This window comes from Dromiciops gliroides, chromosome 1 (genome assembly GCF_019393635.1).
Source record: "Dromiciops gliroides isolate mDroGli1 chromosome 1, mDroGli1.pri, whole genome shotgun sequence".
Classification (NCBI taxonomy): domain Eukaryota; kingdom Metazoa; phylum Chordata; class Mammalia; order Microbiotheria; family Microbiotheriidae; genus Dromiciops; species Dromiciops gliroides.
In genome coordinates this window covers 496844758-496861110 of record NC_057861.1, presented here as the reverse complement: position 1 = coordinate 496861110, position 16353 = coordinate 496844758, and the positions used below count along the sequence as shown (strand labels likewise).

Below are 16353 nucleotides of genomic sequence, written 5' to 3'. Positions count from 1 at the left end.
AATAATAAAGGGTCCAGTTTCAAGGTCATAGGAGAAAAAAGTCATGTCCGTTCTAAGTCCTGTGTTTCTTCACAATTATGAAGAAAAGAAACAAAATACAGGTTCTTTTCTTTCTTTTTCTTGCTCTCCAAGACATTCTCACCAACTAGCTCTTTTGAAAAATTATGATCCATTCCTTCAGCTGAGATGATACTGAACATTTTTGTGACCTACATTATCAGATCTCCTAACAAACAATGGAAATTATAACTCAATCAAAGAAAACCATTACTAATAATTGACCAGAGAAGACTGCTTTCAGGGACTAGGAAGCAAAAGGGGGAAATTATAATGCTCTTATTTGCAACCTGGGCAAGTTTAGATTGTCTTGCTCCAAGACTGACCTGAAGAATTTACTGCTAGAAAAATGTGGAGAAATATAACTATTTTAACACAAAAATTCAAATGACTTTCTCTTTAGTGAATCCATCCTGGGATGCTATTAGATTGGAGAAGGAAAGAACCAGTTGGACTTAAGCTAAACTTGGAATCAGGAGAGATTTTGAATTTATATTCTGTGTCTGATGCTTACCAGCTGCATGACCAGGGACAAGTCATTTCAAGCTTATGAGCTTTGGAACAAAAACTCATTATTTGACAAAAACTGTTGGGAAAACTGGAAAAAAAAAACAACATGGCAGAAACAAGGTATAGACCAACATCTCACACCATAATTAAAATAAGATCAAAATGGGTACATGATTTATACATAAAGGGTGAAAGTTTACCATAAGCAAACTAAGAGAGCAGGGAATAGTTTTATCTGTCAGATTTATGGACAGGCGAAGAATTTAGGACCAAAGAAGATACAGAGAGCATTACAACATGTAAAACATAATTCTGATTATATACAATTTAAAAGCTTTTACACAAACATTTCAAGCCTAAGAGCTGCTCAGTTTCCTCATCTGTAAAATACTAGCTATTTTTATTGCTCTGGCCTCACTGAGTTGTTGTGAAGATCAAATGAGATAATATACATAAAATGTTTTGCACATCTTAAATCACTATATAAATGTGAGAGATTGTTATTATCATGGGCAAGTCACAACCTCTCAGAAGCTGTCTCCTCATTTTTATAATTAGGGATAAAAAGACACCACCTACTTCAGAGTTGTTATAAGGAAGGTGTTTTGCAAACCTTACTGCACCATGCAAATGTAAATTATTATTATTATCTAGTCCAACCCTGGGCTTCACAGCAGGAAAATGATTTGCTATTACTTAGTATAAAATCACCAGACCACTAGTCTAGATCTCATGCTATTTCAGTCACTCAGCTTCTAGGGAGTTGTTTTACAGTGTCTATTATCATGGGAATAACATCAAATCTTTTGAGAGACAGTTGAGTAGAATTTGTATATTACATAAGCTCACAGAAGTTTCCAATGTATCATCTGAATTAAAACATGCAATATGAGATCATTTATACCATTTGTAAGAAAAAAACTATATTCAAATATTTTTAACAAATGACACTAAATCTTAAGTCAATTTATTTGGTATGGAGGAGTAAAAAAGAACTTGGAAACCAACTCCATTACAAATTTTATGGCTTTGCATGTTATGGGCAAAAATCATAGTACTTATTGTTAGAACAAAGTTTCATCTAAGAATGCACTATTTATCCAAAGCAATTTTGTAAGGCTTAGTAGGGAAATAAAGCTACTCATGCTGCTTGGGGCTATAGAAGAATATAGTTTACACACACACACACACACACACACACACACACACACACACACACACACACTAGAGTGGTTTGACATTTCCTTTTCCAGATCATCTTACAGATGAAGAAACTGAGGCAAACAGGGTTAAGTGATTTGCCCAGGGTCACACAACTATTAAGGCCACCTTTGAACTCAGGTTTTCCTAACTCTGGGCCTGGTGCTCTATCCACTGTTCCACATAGCTGCCCCTAATTAACTGAGTAATAAAATAACAGTAGTTGAATAAATACATACATGCATATTATATATGTGAAATTTTCAATGAAACTTACATATATTAATTATTTAAGGGCAACCCTTAGGATTGGGGTAGGCACAATAAATATCATTATCGCCATTTTACAGAGATACTAAGGTTTATAGAGGTTAAGTGACTTCTCCAAGGTCATACAACTAGTAAGTATCAGAGGTGGAATTCAAACTCAATTCTACTGACCTTAAAGTCTAGCATGCTAGACTTTGACACACTATGCTACACCACAAAAGAACCAACGTACTAAGTACTTTGTAGCTCTTTCTGTTAGATAGGCAACAATTAATCTAAGTTTAGGTTGAAAAAATAGCAATATCCTTCTGAATTTTTTTTCTATTCTCTTCCCCACCTCCACCACTCTATCCATTTATGCTTCACATAACTGATAACCACAATGTTTATGCATAGATTTTTGTCTTTGTATCCATAGTACAGTTCCTGGCAAATAGAAGACATTTAATAAGTACTTATTCAAGTGAATTGAAAATGTCAATGCCATTCTTCCATACAAAAATCTTCAGTGACTCTCTAATTACCTATTGGGTAAAATTCAAACTCTTTAGCCTGGCATTCAGGGCCTCCCACAATCTGATGTCACTCTACCTTTCCACTCATGCCATTCACATCCACATCCACCACATTCCAGTCAAACTGAACAGCTCCCTGGTCCCTCAACACGAATGCTCCCACACTCACTTTGTCTTACTTTACTCTATCACAACTACCCAGAGGACAGACTCACCAGCCCATTCCACTCACTACTGATCAATCATCAGTGATCAGGAAATATCCTGACTTTATGGCTTCGGGAGCAAACAACGAGCACACAGCTGATTGCAAGCTGCATTATACACAGGCAGCTGTCTCTCTTGTTTAAGAGTTCTCCATCCTAACAGTGTGCTCCTAAATCTTCTCCTTACTAATTACTTTAGAACATATTTGTAGATTTTTTGCTGGTGGCTTTTCAGAGGCTGAACAAATGATAACTTCCAGGTTGAGCTCATTCCTTTTTTTTCCTTCTAATTTTTTGAAGGGCAATAAGGGTTAAGTGACTTGCCCAGGGTCACACAGCTAGTAAGTGTCAAGTGTCTGAGGCATATTTGAACTCAGGTCCTCTTGAATCCATAGCTGGTGTGTTATCCACTGCACCACCTAGCTGCCCCCAGCTCATTCCTTTTAAGGATTTTAATCATGTAAACTAAGAATAGATCGATTTTATCCCTTACAGGGATAGATAGAAGGATTTGAATTCAGGTGCTGATGGTACTCCTTGGGAGGGGTGAAGGAAGAATCTTTTCAGCTAAAACAATTAGACAGCTGTGGATTTCTTTCTTGTACACTCACACTTTCTGATAAACCTCGCAATTATAATCTTATTTAAGGCTTACAAAGTATTTTCCTTGAAAATATTATTAACCCCATTTTGTTGTTGTTCAGGCCTGTCCGACTCTTTGTGACTTCATTTGGGATTTTCTTGGCAAAGATACTGGAGTTGTTTGCCATTTCCTTCTTGAGCTCATTTTACAGATGAGGAAACTGAGGCAAATACGGTTAAATGACTTGCTCTGGGTCACACAGCTAATAAGTGTCTGAGGCCAGATTTGAACTCAGGAAGATGTGTCTTTCTGATTCCAGGCCCAGCACTCCATCCACTGTACCACCTAACTGCCCAACCCCATCTTATAGATAGGAAAATGAGCTTAGAGAGATTAAATGACTTGCTCACAATCATACAGCTAGGAAGTATGGGGGTAGGCCCAGAATTCAAGTCTTCTAACTAACATCAAGTCCACTGCCCTTTCCATTGTTATACTGCTTTAAAGATATGTTTGAACCTGTCAACAGTACAAGCCATAATCTCAGACTTGGAAACCTATTTGATAAGATGAAGAAACTGACCTTGGACAGGACACCTAATTTGCTCCCAGCACAACCTGCTTACCATTTTACTCTATAGGTTCTCAGCAGTAAGCTGTGTGGAAATATGGCACATTAGAAAGAGTATTAGATTTGAATCATTTGTTCCACTACCAGCTATCTAGGTCACCTTGGGTAAATAGTTTTATGTTCCACTATGTTCCACTTACCATAATGAAGGTTTTGGAGCAGAGTTCTTGAAAGTCCCTTCTATTTCCAAATCATGTGACCTATGACCACAAATATGCTAGCCTGATCACTGATAAACTAGCACCATTCTCCCTGGGTCCCCCAATAACCCTGATTAAATGCAACTGAGGATTCACACGCCTATACAATTAGTCTCCAAACTGTTGAGGTCAGAGATTAATTTTTTTTTTTTTACTTTCTTTCTGATCTAGCACTTGGCACATGGTAGGCACTTAAATGTTTGCAGACTTGCCTTATTGGCCATTTATACTAAGGTGTAAATGGTAACAGCTTAAAGTATTGAAAAGTATTATATTAGACTATAAGCTCCTTGAGGTCAGTGACTATTTCACTACTGTCTTTCTGTCCCAGATACTTAGCACAATGCCTGCCACTGAGTTAAGTGCTTAATAAATGCTTGTTGATTGACCAAAAAAACCTAAAACCATTGCTTTGGAAGATATATTTACTCAGAATGAGAGAACAAGATGACTTCAAAGTAGCTGGAGAAGGGACAGTCAGAGAGAGAGGTAGTGTTGTGGTGTAATGCAAAGAATTCTGGGTATGGAGTCACAAGGTCTCAGTTAAAATCCCAACTTTTCTCTATTGTCCTTGTATTATGTGGTACAAATTACATCCCCCCCCCTCTCGACCTGAGAGGTAAATTTGGTTTTGAGTTCAAAAGGGGGGCAGCTAGGTAACACAGTGGATAAAGCACCAGCCCTGGATTCAGGAGTACCTGAATTCAGATCCAACCTCAGACACTTGACACTAGCTGTGTGACCCTGGGCAAGTCACTTAACCCTTATTGCCCCACACCCCCCCCAAAAAAAAGGGGAAAAAAGAGTTCAAAAGTCCCTTTCTTGGGCAGCTAGGTAGCACAGTGGATAGAGCACCAGCCCTGAATTCAGAAGAACCTGAGTTCAAATCTGGCCTCAGGCACAACACTAGCTGTGTGACCCTGGGCAAGTCACTTAACCCCAATTGCCTCACCAAAAAAAAAAAAAAAGTCCCTTTCTACTCTAGCTATCCCCTGCTTCTCTGCTAGGTAGGTTGGGGAATCATGAGAGTGGAAGGCCCGATTTCAGAAGTCTACTGTTAATTGTAACTGAAGTTCACCCATAATCATTCAACTGGCCTGACTTCAGCGACTTTTATATGAGAACTAAAGAATTCACTTTAAATTTTTTTTAAAAAGCAAAACAAATTAAAAGTATGATTGTAAGGTGTTGCTTAGTTTGGTTTGGGGAAGAGGTTTTAAATTTTTTTCTATTGTGAACTTAGTCAAAAAAACCTCACAAAGCAAAACCATTTTTCCCTTATTTTAAGAAAAGTCTTGGGGGTCAGCTAGATGGTGCAGTGGTTAAAGTGCTGGCCCTGGATTCAGGAGTACCTGAGTTCAAATTCGGCCTCAGACACTTGACACTTACTAGCTGTATGACCCTGGGCAAGTCACTTAACCCCCACTGCCCCGCAACCCCCCCCCAAAAAAGAAAAGTCTTTTAGTAATAGATTAGGAAGTACTTTTTTTGTTTTGTTTTTCAGGGCAATGGGGGTTAAGTGACTTGCCCAAGGTCACACAGCTAGTAAGTGTCAAGTGTCTGAGGCCAGATTTGAACTCAGGTACTCCTGAATCCAGGGCTGGTGCTTTATCCACTACACCACCTAACTGCCCCCAGGAAGTACTTTTAGAGGACAAAAGATAATACAAGAATTTGAAGAAGGCAGAATGGATAAATAAATTACCCAATAAAAACAAAAACTCTTCCCCAAGGTGATATTTTCTTATGTAAACAGAAAAGAGCTGAGCATAGTGATCCAAAGACATTGTGCATCCCTCTGCTTTATTCTTGGAGAGCTCTGATCTGCCCACAGGCCCTGCCTGGCCCCCAGTTAATTCCATCCAAGAGCAGGGAGAACATAATGTACAATGGAGAGTACCACGTATTGATTTAACATCTTGATCAAAAGCCATTATAAGGCAGTTCTAAGGAAATGTAACTCAAGCATAAAGTTGCTTTAGGTGAGATTTTTAGTAGCTTTAGTGAAATGTTCAGTCAATAAATGGACTTAGAGATAATTGTTTCCTACAATAAACATTCTCTCTGTCAGGGGTAATTTTCTGAAGTACAATTCAATTTGAAATTATTACCCAATATTTGATAACTAACACTGCTGTGCAGAAGTTGCTGATTACTGTAATGTGACAACTGGAGGCAGCCAAGCTATAGTTTGGGGAACTTAAAATTGGCAAAAAGAATAGAAATTGGGGGCAGCTAGGTGGCGCAGTGGATAAGGCACCAGCCTTGGATTCAGGAGGACCTGAGTTCAAACCCAGCCTCAGACACTTACTAGCTGTGTGACCCTGGGCAAGTCACTTAACCCCCATTGCCCTGCAAAAAAAAAAAAATTATAAAAAATTAAAATTTTAAAATTTTAAAGATAAAAAAATAGAAATGTACTTTTTAAAAAATTAAAGTTAAAAAATGTTAAGGTCATTAAAAGACTGGAGGACAGTAATGTTTATTAGCATGGCCACACACTATGTGCCCTGTTCAATTCAACAAGCATGTATTAAGCTTGTTTAATATGCAAGACTTTGTGCTTGGTGCTAAGGATACAAAGGCAAAAAAAAAAAACACTGCCCTCAATGAGCTTACATTCTATTGGGTATTCTTTTTCAGAAGAGCAAGAGCTGTCTTTTACCTTTCCTTATATCCCCAGCTCTTAGCCCAGTGCTCAGAACTTAGGGCTTTCTTAATAATGTTTTTGACTAACTGATTTATTAACTAAGAACATTCCTCTTGCCCTGTCTAAGGAGCAGAAGTAGGGAGGAGGCAAGAAAGGGAAGTAGAGAGACTAGCTCCATGGTCAAGGAAAACAAATATCAAGACTTTAATCTATCTCCAGAATCCCCAAATCATGGAACCCTAATATCCCAGAATTAGAAAGGGCCTCAGAGATAATCCTTTCCTCAAAGAGAAGGGCTGTGAAAGGGAGCTGTCAGCTTCAAAAAATCTTAATTGGGGGAAGGGTTGATTGTCAGGGACAGAGGAAAAGAAAGAAAAGGGATTGGGGGTGTGGAGGGAGTACATGAATGAAATAAGAAAAGGTTCTGGCATTAGTAGTTCTCAGAGTGTGGTCCTTGGGACCCAAGACCTTTCCAGGGGTCCTGAAGGTCAAAATTGTTCTCTTAATAATCCTAAGACATTAATTTGCCTATTTAAATATTCCTCTTTTTTCTAAATGTGTATCTGTGAGTCCAGATTTTCTTCATACCCTTTGACCAAAACAACCTATCATAACAGATTGAATGCAGAAGTCAATATGGGAATACAGCTGCCTTCTATTAAGTCAGACATTAAAGAGATTTGCCAAAACATGTAAAGAAATGATACTCTTCTTTAATTTTTTTAATTTTGGAAAAATAGGGTTTTTTTCATAAAATTATTGTTATGGGGGAAATAGGTGGGGGGGTTGGGATAGGGGTAGGGGTCTGGGGTCCTTAGGAATTACTCTTTAAAGAATTACATCCCCTTGCACACAAATCCAATTAGAATAAAATAATAGTTTATTAAGGGGCTGGGTAAAGGAAACCAAGAGAGAAATCCTTGGACTTCTCATGGGGGGGGGGGGGGAAGGCATAGCGCAGAGGTGTGGCTCTGAGATACCAATCTCCACTAGCAGGAGACAGGCAGGTACTTTTATAGAGGACTGATGGGGGTGATCATCTGACTGTGAAAAGTTCCCTTATTGAGGGAGGACCATCCCCCACTGGTGGTGGCTGGAGGAGTTGGGTGAGGGGTGGTTGAGGATCTCTCAAGCCATCTTTCTCCTCTCCTGCCACAAAGACAGCAGCCACACCTAATCTTGTCTCCCCAGGGGTGGGGGAGACTGGAATGAAGGGTGGTGGTCCCGGAGCTAACTCAGTCCCCTGGTGCCACTTACCTCTTAAGTGTGTCTGTCCTTTGGTTTAGTTTCTCAAGGAGTAGTTTCTTTGATCTCTAAGGAAAACTCCTGGGGTTTCAAGGAAAAGGTTCCTTGACCTCCCCAGACAACTTCTGGGGTAACCGAGGCCCATAATATTCCCATTACATTATGCTTTTTATAATATATAATGGGTTTGATGAGTTAATAAATATGTTTAAATGTTGGCCGTTTTAATGTCTAATACAATAAATAGCAATAGATGTAACCCCTTTAAATAAAACTTCTTTGGAGTCCTCAATAATTTTTAAGAGTGTAAAAAGATACTGAGACCAAAAACTCTGAGAACCCCTGGTTTAGTAAATAGCATTCTAGATGTGAATTCAGAAGGATCTGGGTTCAAATTTCCCCCATTAAAAAATTAAAAAATCCTGTTTTATCTTAATGGGCTCCTCTAAGGTGGGCAGGCAAATGTCTTTCACTAATATCAAAGACTGGAAAGGTTCAAGCTGCTGTCAGCTGTTGCTGTGGGAAACCTTGGACCCTTTGATACTGGGGTATGGGCAACTGCAGTAAAAAAATGGCTTCCAACAGGTTCTTGGGATCCTATAGTAAAAATCAAATTCCCAGACTCTAGTCTTAGTTACAATCTTGAAAAGCAATGTTGTGCAATGGAAAGTAGAAGAGATCTCAAGTCAGAGAAGTTATATTTGAGTCCTTTGTAACTTTGGGCAAATCACTTCACTTTCCTAGGCCTCAGTTTTTTCATCTGCAAAATAAGGGGGGTGAATTGGATGGAGTCTAAGGTTCCCTTCCAGCTCTTAATCCTAGGACAATCCTTTTATAGTCTATGAGAATGAATATCCACAGAAAATATGAAAGCTAAGGGTGCCATGGTCTAATGGATTATTGAATTGTTTACTATATGCCAACAGTGTTATTTTGTACAAATCTCTTTGTATTGGTATTCCTCTCAAGCCACATTTAGTATGCTTTGGAATCAACATAACACACAGCAGTGGGGGAAGGGAGGAAGGAAGGAAGGAAGGAAGGAAGGAAGGAAGGAAGGAAGGAAGGAAGGAAGGAAGGAAGGAAGGAAGGAAGGAAGGAAGGAAGGAAGGAAGGAAGGAAGGAAGGAAGGAAGGAAGGGAGAGAGGTAAAAAGGAAAGGAGGGAGGGAGGAAGGAAGGGAGGAAGGAAGGAAGGAAGGAAGGAAGGAAGGAAGGAAGGAAGGAAGGAAGGAAGGAAGGAAGGAAGGAAGGAAGGAAGGAAGGAAGGAAGGGGGAAGAGGAGTGAAGGAAGAGAGGGAGGAAAAGGAGGAAGGAAGGAGGGAAAGAAAGGAGAGAAGGAAGAAAGGAAGGAAAAAAGGAGGAAAAGAGGGAAGAAAGAAAGGAAGAAATTCTAACCCTTGAAGTTGTCTGTATACAATAGATTGTGCTGAGTGACAAGTACATCTGGTTCCTAAGTAGGCACCGGGTTCTGCACAATAATCATAACAAGTCCTAAATGGAAGGAGAACGTTGAATAGAAGCAATCTTCAGGAATATGCTAGTCCAATACACAGATGTTCTTGGTAATTTACCTCATATGAATATGCTTTCCCAATTCCATCTCCAGCACCTGTGATCACTGAAAAAAGGGAGAAAATAGTTTCAAGTGTTTTAAACCTCATTTCACACCCAAATCTTTTATTCAGCCTCTCCCAAACTTCCTTCATGCCTATTTCCATTCTACATTTGATAATCCGTAGCACCAACTCTCCCCTTACTACTGCTGCCTCTCTGAACTATGAGATTAACATCAATAAGCTTTTCACCTTCCCTTACAAAAGGTTAAACATGTTGGGGGAGATGGAGACATTCCAAAAAGAGGCTATCTCAGGCTCAAGTAACATTCTATTCAGAACAAGGACTCATCAGTGATAAACATTGGGACAGAAGAGTCTGCACTCCCTCAAGGCCAGGCATTGTGTTCATTATCTCTTTTGGTTCACACTTTAGTGTCAATTTAAGAACAATCACACCATTCATTCATTTGAAAAACAATTTTCCTTTTCATAGGTGCTGTCAGTAATCTAGTACAAAGAATAGATGGAGGAGGGAATCTCAGGATATTGGCAGTGGGCAACAGAATGCTAGGATCATAGATTTAGGGGCAGAAGGGACTTAGAGGTCCACTCAATCTAATCCTCTCATTTAAGGCCCAGAGTGAGGGAAGTAACTTTGTACAGTTATATAGGTCATCAGTGGCAAAATCATTACCGGATTTCAACTCAGTTTCTCTGACTCCACATCCAATATCCCATCCACTGAACCACTCTGCTTCCCTAGAAATGTAGCAGCAAAAAGGGGAAAGGACAGAGGCAGCTAGGTGGCACAGTGGGTAAAACACTGGCCCTGGATTCAGGAGGACCTGAGTTCAAATCTGGTCTCAGACATTTGACACTAATTGTGTGACCTTGGGCAAGTCACTTAACCCTCATTGCCCTGCAAAAAAAGGGGATGGGGGAAGAGAACAAGCATTTATTAAACACCTACTATGTGCCAGTCACTGTACTGAGCACTTTACAAATATTATCTCATTTTATCCTGATACCTCTGGGGAGGTAGGTGCTATTATGACCCCTATTTTACATTTGAGGAAACTGAAGCAGACAAGAAGTTTGCTTAGGGTCACACAGATATTAATTTTCTGAGGCCAATTTTGAACTCAGGTCTTCTTGACTCCAGACCCAGTGTTCTATGCACCTTGTCACTGTTGCCCAAGGTCATGCAGCTAATAGATATCTGAGACAGGATTTAAACTCTGACCTTCCAGATTCCCCCATCTTCCAGATGAGAAAACTGTGCCTCAGACAGTTTAACTGTGACCATGGTCATACAGTTAATAAGTATCAGAGGCAACATTCAAACACAGGTCCCTCTTAACTCCATTCCAGGGCTCTATCTTAATATCTCAATAATGTGATAATCAGCAAAGATTCTTATCTATTTGCATACATGTGTTGATAAGATTCTCTATTACTTACAGTCTATGTAATAAGAGACCAACTTATCCCATGTTCAGAAGGTCATTTTCTTTTCTTAGAGTGATTCTATAGGCTTTCTTAAATGGAGGTTATATAACAACAAACAACCCTGCCCCAAAACACACACACACACAAACCCCCAACCCTAATATCAATAGAAGTGTTCTGCAAAGCTCTCAGCCTCTATAATCCAGGGATGTGACATCTTTAAGAACCAATTTGGCCATCTCTTCCACTATAATTAATGCTACAGTATCTTTTTGCTGACCCTCATTTTAGACTTGCCTTCCATCTGATTTCCATATAAATTACTTCTCTTCTCAAACACTGAATCAGGAAACAGGGGAAAATGATGCTTTGGAAGTACAATTTGCTGCCTTTGCCCTATTATTTTCTTTCAGACTCTTTAGACTATCCCTACTCCCTTAATTCTTGTACTACGTGGGTGTACATAGTTTAACATCATTCAAAACTGAAAGTATCAATGATTTCTTATCTGTTAGTAGTTTCCCCTCCTACATAGATCACCCTTTTTTACTACACCAACCCCCCTCCCCATATACCAAATGCCTTAGCAGAGACAGGCTGAGTTTCTCAGTGACTTTTTTTTAAAAATCATACCCTGTTGGCCACTCTACTCTCCTTATAACAAGCAGAGGTGTGTCACTGGGAATTCCTGTCATGTGTATGTTGGATTCATTTCTGATGTACCTTTTAACTATGGGATTCTGGGATTCATCATGGTATCAAGTTCTCCAATCAAAGAGACCTGGTGGTGATTTATGAATCTGTTGCTTAAAATTCAACCAAGCTACACTCCAAGAAACTCTTAACCAAGAGAGGTTCCAGGATAATAAATGTTATAGATAATATTAGCCAAGATAGTGAACATTAACAATTACTCTTTGAACCCAGACATGCTTCTAATAGTACCAGTGTCTAAATTTTCAGGGAGTGAGTGAGTGCACATTGTATGTATGTAGAAGTGTCTGTCTGTCTCTCTCTTTTTCTCTCTCTCCTTATTTTTACTAGGACCTATGATTTCATAAGCATACAAAACTGGTCTGGAAACTTTCTAGGTCAAAAATGCAGATCAAATCTTAATCTAGGATTTCATTTTAGAGAGTTGCCTAAGGCACTGAGAGATTAAGCTACCTGACTAGGTTCCCAAAGCCAATGCCTGTCAATGACAGAACAGTCTTCCTGACTCTGAGGCTATCTGTGTAACCATTATGTCACACTGCCTCTCATGTGTGTATCTCTGTGTGTGTTCTGTGTATACACAAACATGTGTATACAAATATATACACACAGACATGAGAGGCAACCTGGGATAAGTAGACAGAGATCTGTCCTTCAGGCCCCAGACTCTGTCTTGTCCTGGCTGTGTGTCCCTCATCGAATCACTTAACCTCTCTATGTTCTAGGCTCTAGTGCTGTCAAATAAGTAAAACTGGGGGCCACTAACTGGTACATGAGGATTCCAGTGGGCCACTTATTGGCAGTTTAAGAATGTAATGTTGGGACAGCTAGGTGGTGCAGTGGATAGAGCACTGGCCCTGGAGTCAGGAGTACCTGAGTTCAAATCCAGCCTCAGACACTTAACAATTACTAGCTGTGTGATCCTGGGCAAGTCACTTAACCCCAATTGCCTTACTAAAAATAAATAAATAATTTTAAAAGAATGTAATGTTATCTATGTTTTGTTGTACTTTTATTTAATGTATTAAATATTTCCCAATTACATTTGTATCTGGTTAAGGTGCCCTTGGGAATGTTGTGGGCCATCTGTCTGACACCATTGCTCTAGGCAACTAACTCTCTAAGACTATAAATTATAGAGAATGTGCCAATTTAGAGTGATAGAGGGAGTTTCCTCCTTTAAAAATTCTGTATACCAAGTAAATCATAGACCTAATCAGTTATACAGTGAGAGATATTCATGTGTATATTTCATTTTGTACTTTAATCCTACAGTATGACTTTTGAAAAGAGATAGAATCCCATAAAATGGTGGATATTATCTTGGTGGGGGAAGGGGTTTGGATGCTGGAAATAGAGCAATTTTACCAGTTAGCCTAAAAAGAATATAATCTTGAACAAATGTGGATAAAGAATAAAGTTGAAAATAAAGTTAAGAGTATCTATTTTCAATAATTTGGAATTGAGGCATGCTGTAATTTTTTATCTTTCTCACAGAAGTAGAATCTTAAAGCTGATTGGGAAGAACCTTAGAGATCCACTACCCCAATCCCTCCAATTTTATAGTTGTGAAACTAAGGCCCAGAGAAGGAAAATCTCTTGCCTGAAGTCATACCAAAGGTTGGTGATAGACAAGGACTATCCCCCCGCCCCCAGTTATCCTAAATCCCAGCCTACTGTTCTTTTCCTAATACCACACTGAATTTTATCCTGGCATTTCCTTTTAGAAGCCAGGCATCTATGATATAATGAAATAAATATCAGAAAACCTGGATTTAAGTAGCAACTGTGTCACTTTCTAGCTATATGACCTGAAGAAAGTAATTTCATCTCAGTTTCCTCATCTGTAAAATGAAGGGATTGTATTCAATGTCCTAACATCATTAGGGGAAGCTAGGGGCTTATTGGTTAGAACCCTGCACTAGGATTCAGAAAGGCCTGAGTTCAAATTAGCTGTGTGACCATGGACAAATCATTTAACCTTTGTCTCCCTTAGTTACCTTATTTGTAAAATTTGGACAATAGCACCCACCTCCCGGGATTGTTGTGAGGATAAAATGAGATATTTGGAAAGCATTTTGTGCATAGTATGTACTTAGCAAATGCTTGTTAAAAACAAAAGTAAAAATCAAAGGTCACCTGCAGCTCTAATGTTCTAGAATCTTTTTTATTCTATTTTTCTTTCTCTAACTTCTATGGTAAGCTAAATCCTCCTTAAAAATGAAAATAACCTTTGTTACATGCTCTGTTCTCAATGATTTCACTTAACTCTTGAGATTAAAATGGCAAGAACACAAGCAAGAGCCAACATTGGAAAGTATTAACTCTTTTACCTGCCCATTCTCCCATTGATCGAAAGAAAGACTTCGGCAATGGATTCCATAAACGCAGAAGAAAATATTTGAAGAACTTCACATACTTCAGCAGGTAGTTCAGACACACCAGTGCCCCTACAAGGATGAAGAGTTGATTCTGAATTTCACCCATGGTCAACCTGAGTTGTGAACCTTGATGAAATGCTAGCACTGACTACTTCTCAGTTGACTTTGAGGACAGTGCTAAAAAAAACAAAAAACTACGTCCAATCAAAAGTAAGTTCCGATGAGTTCCTCCCACTGACCCATAAAAGGTTGAATTTTTCGACACCAAGCTAAGATTCTCACACTATTGGAATGGCCAGAAGATTTTTAAGGCATTGTGGGTAGGGGCAAAATAGAGGAAAGGAGAGCCTGATCCTAGATAAAATGGTGGCCTATGATTTCTCTCATGGGAGTGGGAGACTACAAAGTACAAATAAACAAGCATCTTGTAATAGGGCAGAAAAAACTTGGCTATCACAAGTCTCTGGTTAGGATGTAGCAATTCATATCTTACTCAAGGAGAATGAATGCTGTCTGAAAGGAGGGTAAAAATGATTCTGAATAAAATTCAGTGAGCTAAGGTTCCTAGGTACCACCCTCAAACACACACACACACACACACACACACACACACACACACACTTTATTGGAAGAGGAAGGAGAAAAAGGAAGAAGTGTTGGCATTGAAATTGAATGTACATGGTGGCGGGGGGGTGGGGGTAGCTAGGTGGCACAGTGGATAAAGCACTGGCCTTGGATTGAGGAGAATCTGAATTCAAACCTGGCCTCAGACACTTGACACTAGCTTGTGACCCTGGGCAAGTCACTTAACCTTCATTACCCCAACAAAAAAGAAAAAAAAGAAAAAGAAATTTAATGTACATTTATAAGCTTGTATGGAGGTTTCCCTAAGTGAAGTTAAGAGGGTGTTCTCACAAGAGGGTGCCAAGAGAAGAGATCATAGGATCAGTAAAAGGCTTTTTATAGCTGGAAGGGACAGGAAAAGAGAGGAAGACAGACCCAAAAGATTACATTTAAATTCAGTGGTTCTGAGGATCTCAAGGTCAGCAAGATGTCTTTGATCCTGTTCTCAAAACCCACAGCAATTCTATGTGTTTTTCAATATCTCAATACATTCATATCTTACTCCTTCTATAAACTCTACTTCCTTTAAGGAAATACATGACTATGTTTGTCAAGTAAACAAATAGTGATCATAAGAAACCAACATGAGCACAAAAAAGTTGTTATACCAAACAAACTTCATGTCCTTTGATGTTGAGTCATTTTCAGTTGTGTCTGACTCTTCATGACCCCACTTGGGGTTTTCTTGGCAAAGATACTGGAGTGGTTTGCCATTTTCTTCTCCAGCTCATTTTACAGATGAGGAAACTGAGGCAAACAGGGTAAAGTGACGTATTCAGGGTCACACAGCTGGTAAATGAATTAAGCCAGATTTGAACATAAGAAGAGGAGTCTTCCTGACTTCCTGGCACTCTATCCACTGCTGCCTTCACATGCTTTTGTGATAGATTATTCAATGGGTATTTAAATGGAACCTTGTAGACCTATTATACCTGGATTTCAACATGGCAATGTTGAATGACAATGTTCATGACCAATGTTTGTGACAATCTCTCATGAACAAGATGAAGAGATGTAGGCTGAGTGATTGTATCGTTAGGTGGATATGTAATTGTTTGGATAAACATACTCAGGGTTTTCATTAAGGAATTGATGCCAACTAGAAGATCTCTAATTGTACACCCCAGGACTCTGACATTGACCCTATGCTCTTCAATATTTTTATGACTTGGATGAAGACAGTGATGACATGCTTATCAAATTTGTGGATGATATGAAGCTGGAAGGGACAGCTAACACATTGAATAACATGACCAAACCCCCAAATCTCTTAGGCTGAAATGGGCAAAATCTAAAATGACAAAATTTAATCATGATAGATGTAAATGCCTTCATTTTAGTTTCAGAAAATTACCAGGACAGGCACATAAAAAGATAATGGGGGGGCAGCTAGATGGCACAGTGGATAGAGCACCAGCCCTGGAGTCAGGAGTACCTGAGTTCAAATCCGGCCTCAGACACTTAACACTTATTAGCTGTGTGACCCTGGGCAAGTCACTTAACCCCAATTGCCTCACTAAAAAAAAAAAAAAAAAAAAAAGATAATGGGGGCAGGGGAAGC

At 39.2% G+C, this 16353-nt stretch overlaps 1 protein-coding gene across 1 annotated transcript in view; it reads right to left on the bottom strand.

Annotated features, from left to right (window-relative positions):
* Nucleotides 1-14274, bottom strand: part of HSD17B3 (hydroxysteroid 17-beta dehydrogenase 3) — a 54399-nt gene extending 40125 nt beyond the window's left edge. The window contains exons 1-2 of the mRNA XM_043979361.1: nt 14121-14274; nt 9640-9686 (exon numbers count right to left, since the gene is read on the bottom strand). Coding sequence (XP_043835296.1) covers nt 9640-9686; nt 14121-14274 — 201 coding nt within the window. The remainder of the gene's footprint in view (nt 1-9639; nt 9687-14120) is intronic.
* Nucleotides 14275-16353: the final 2079 nt, after the last annotated feature.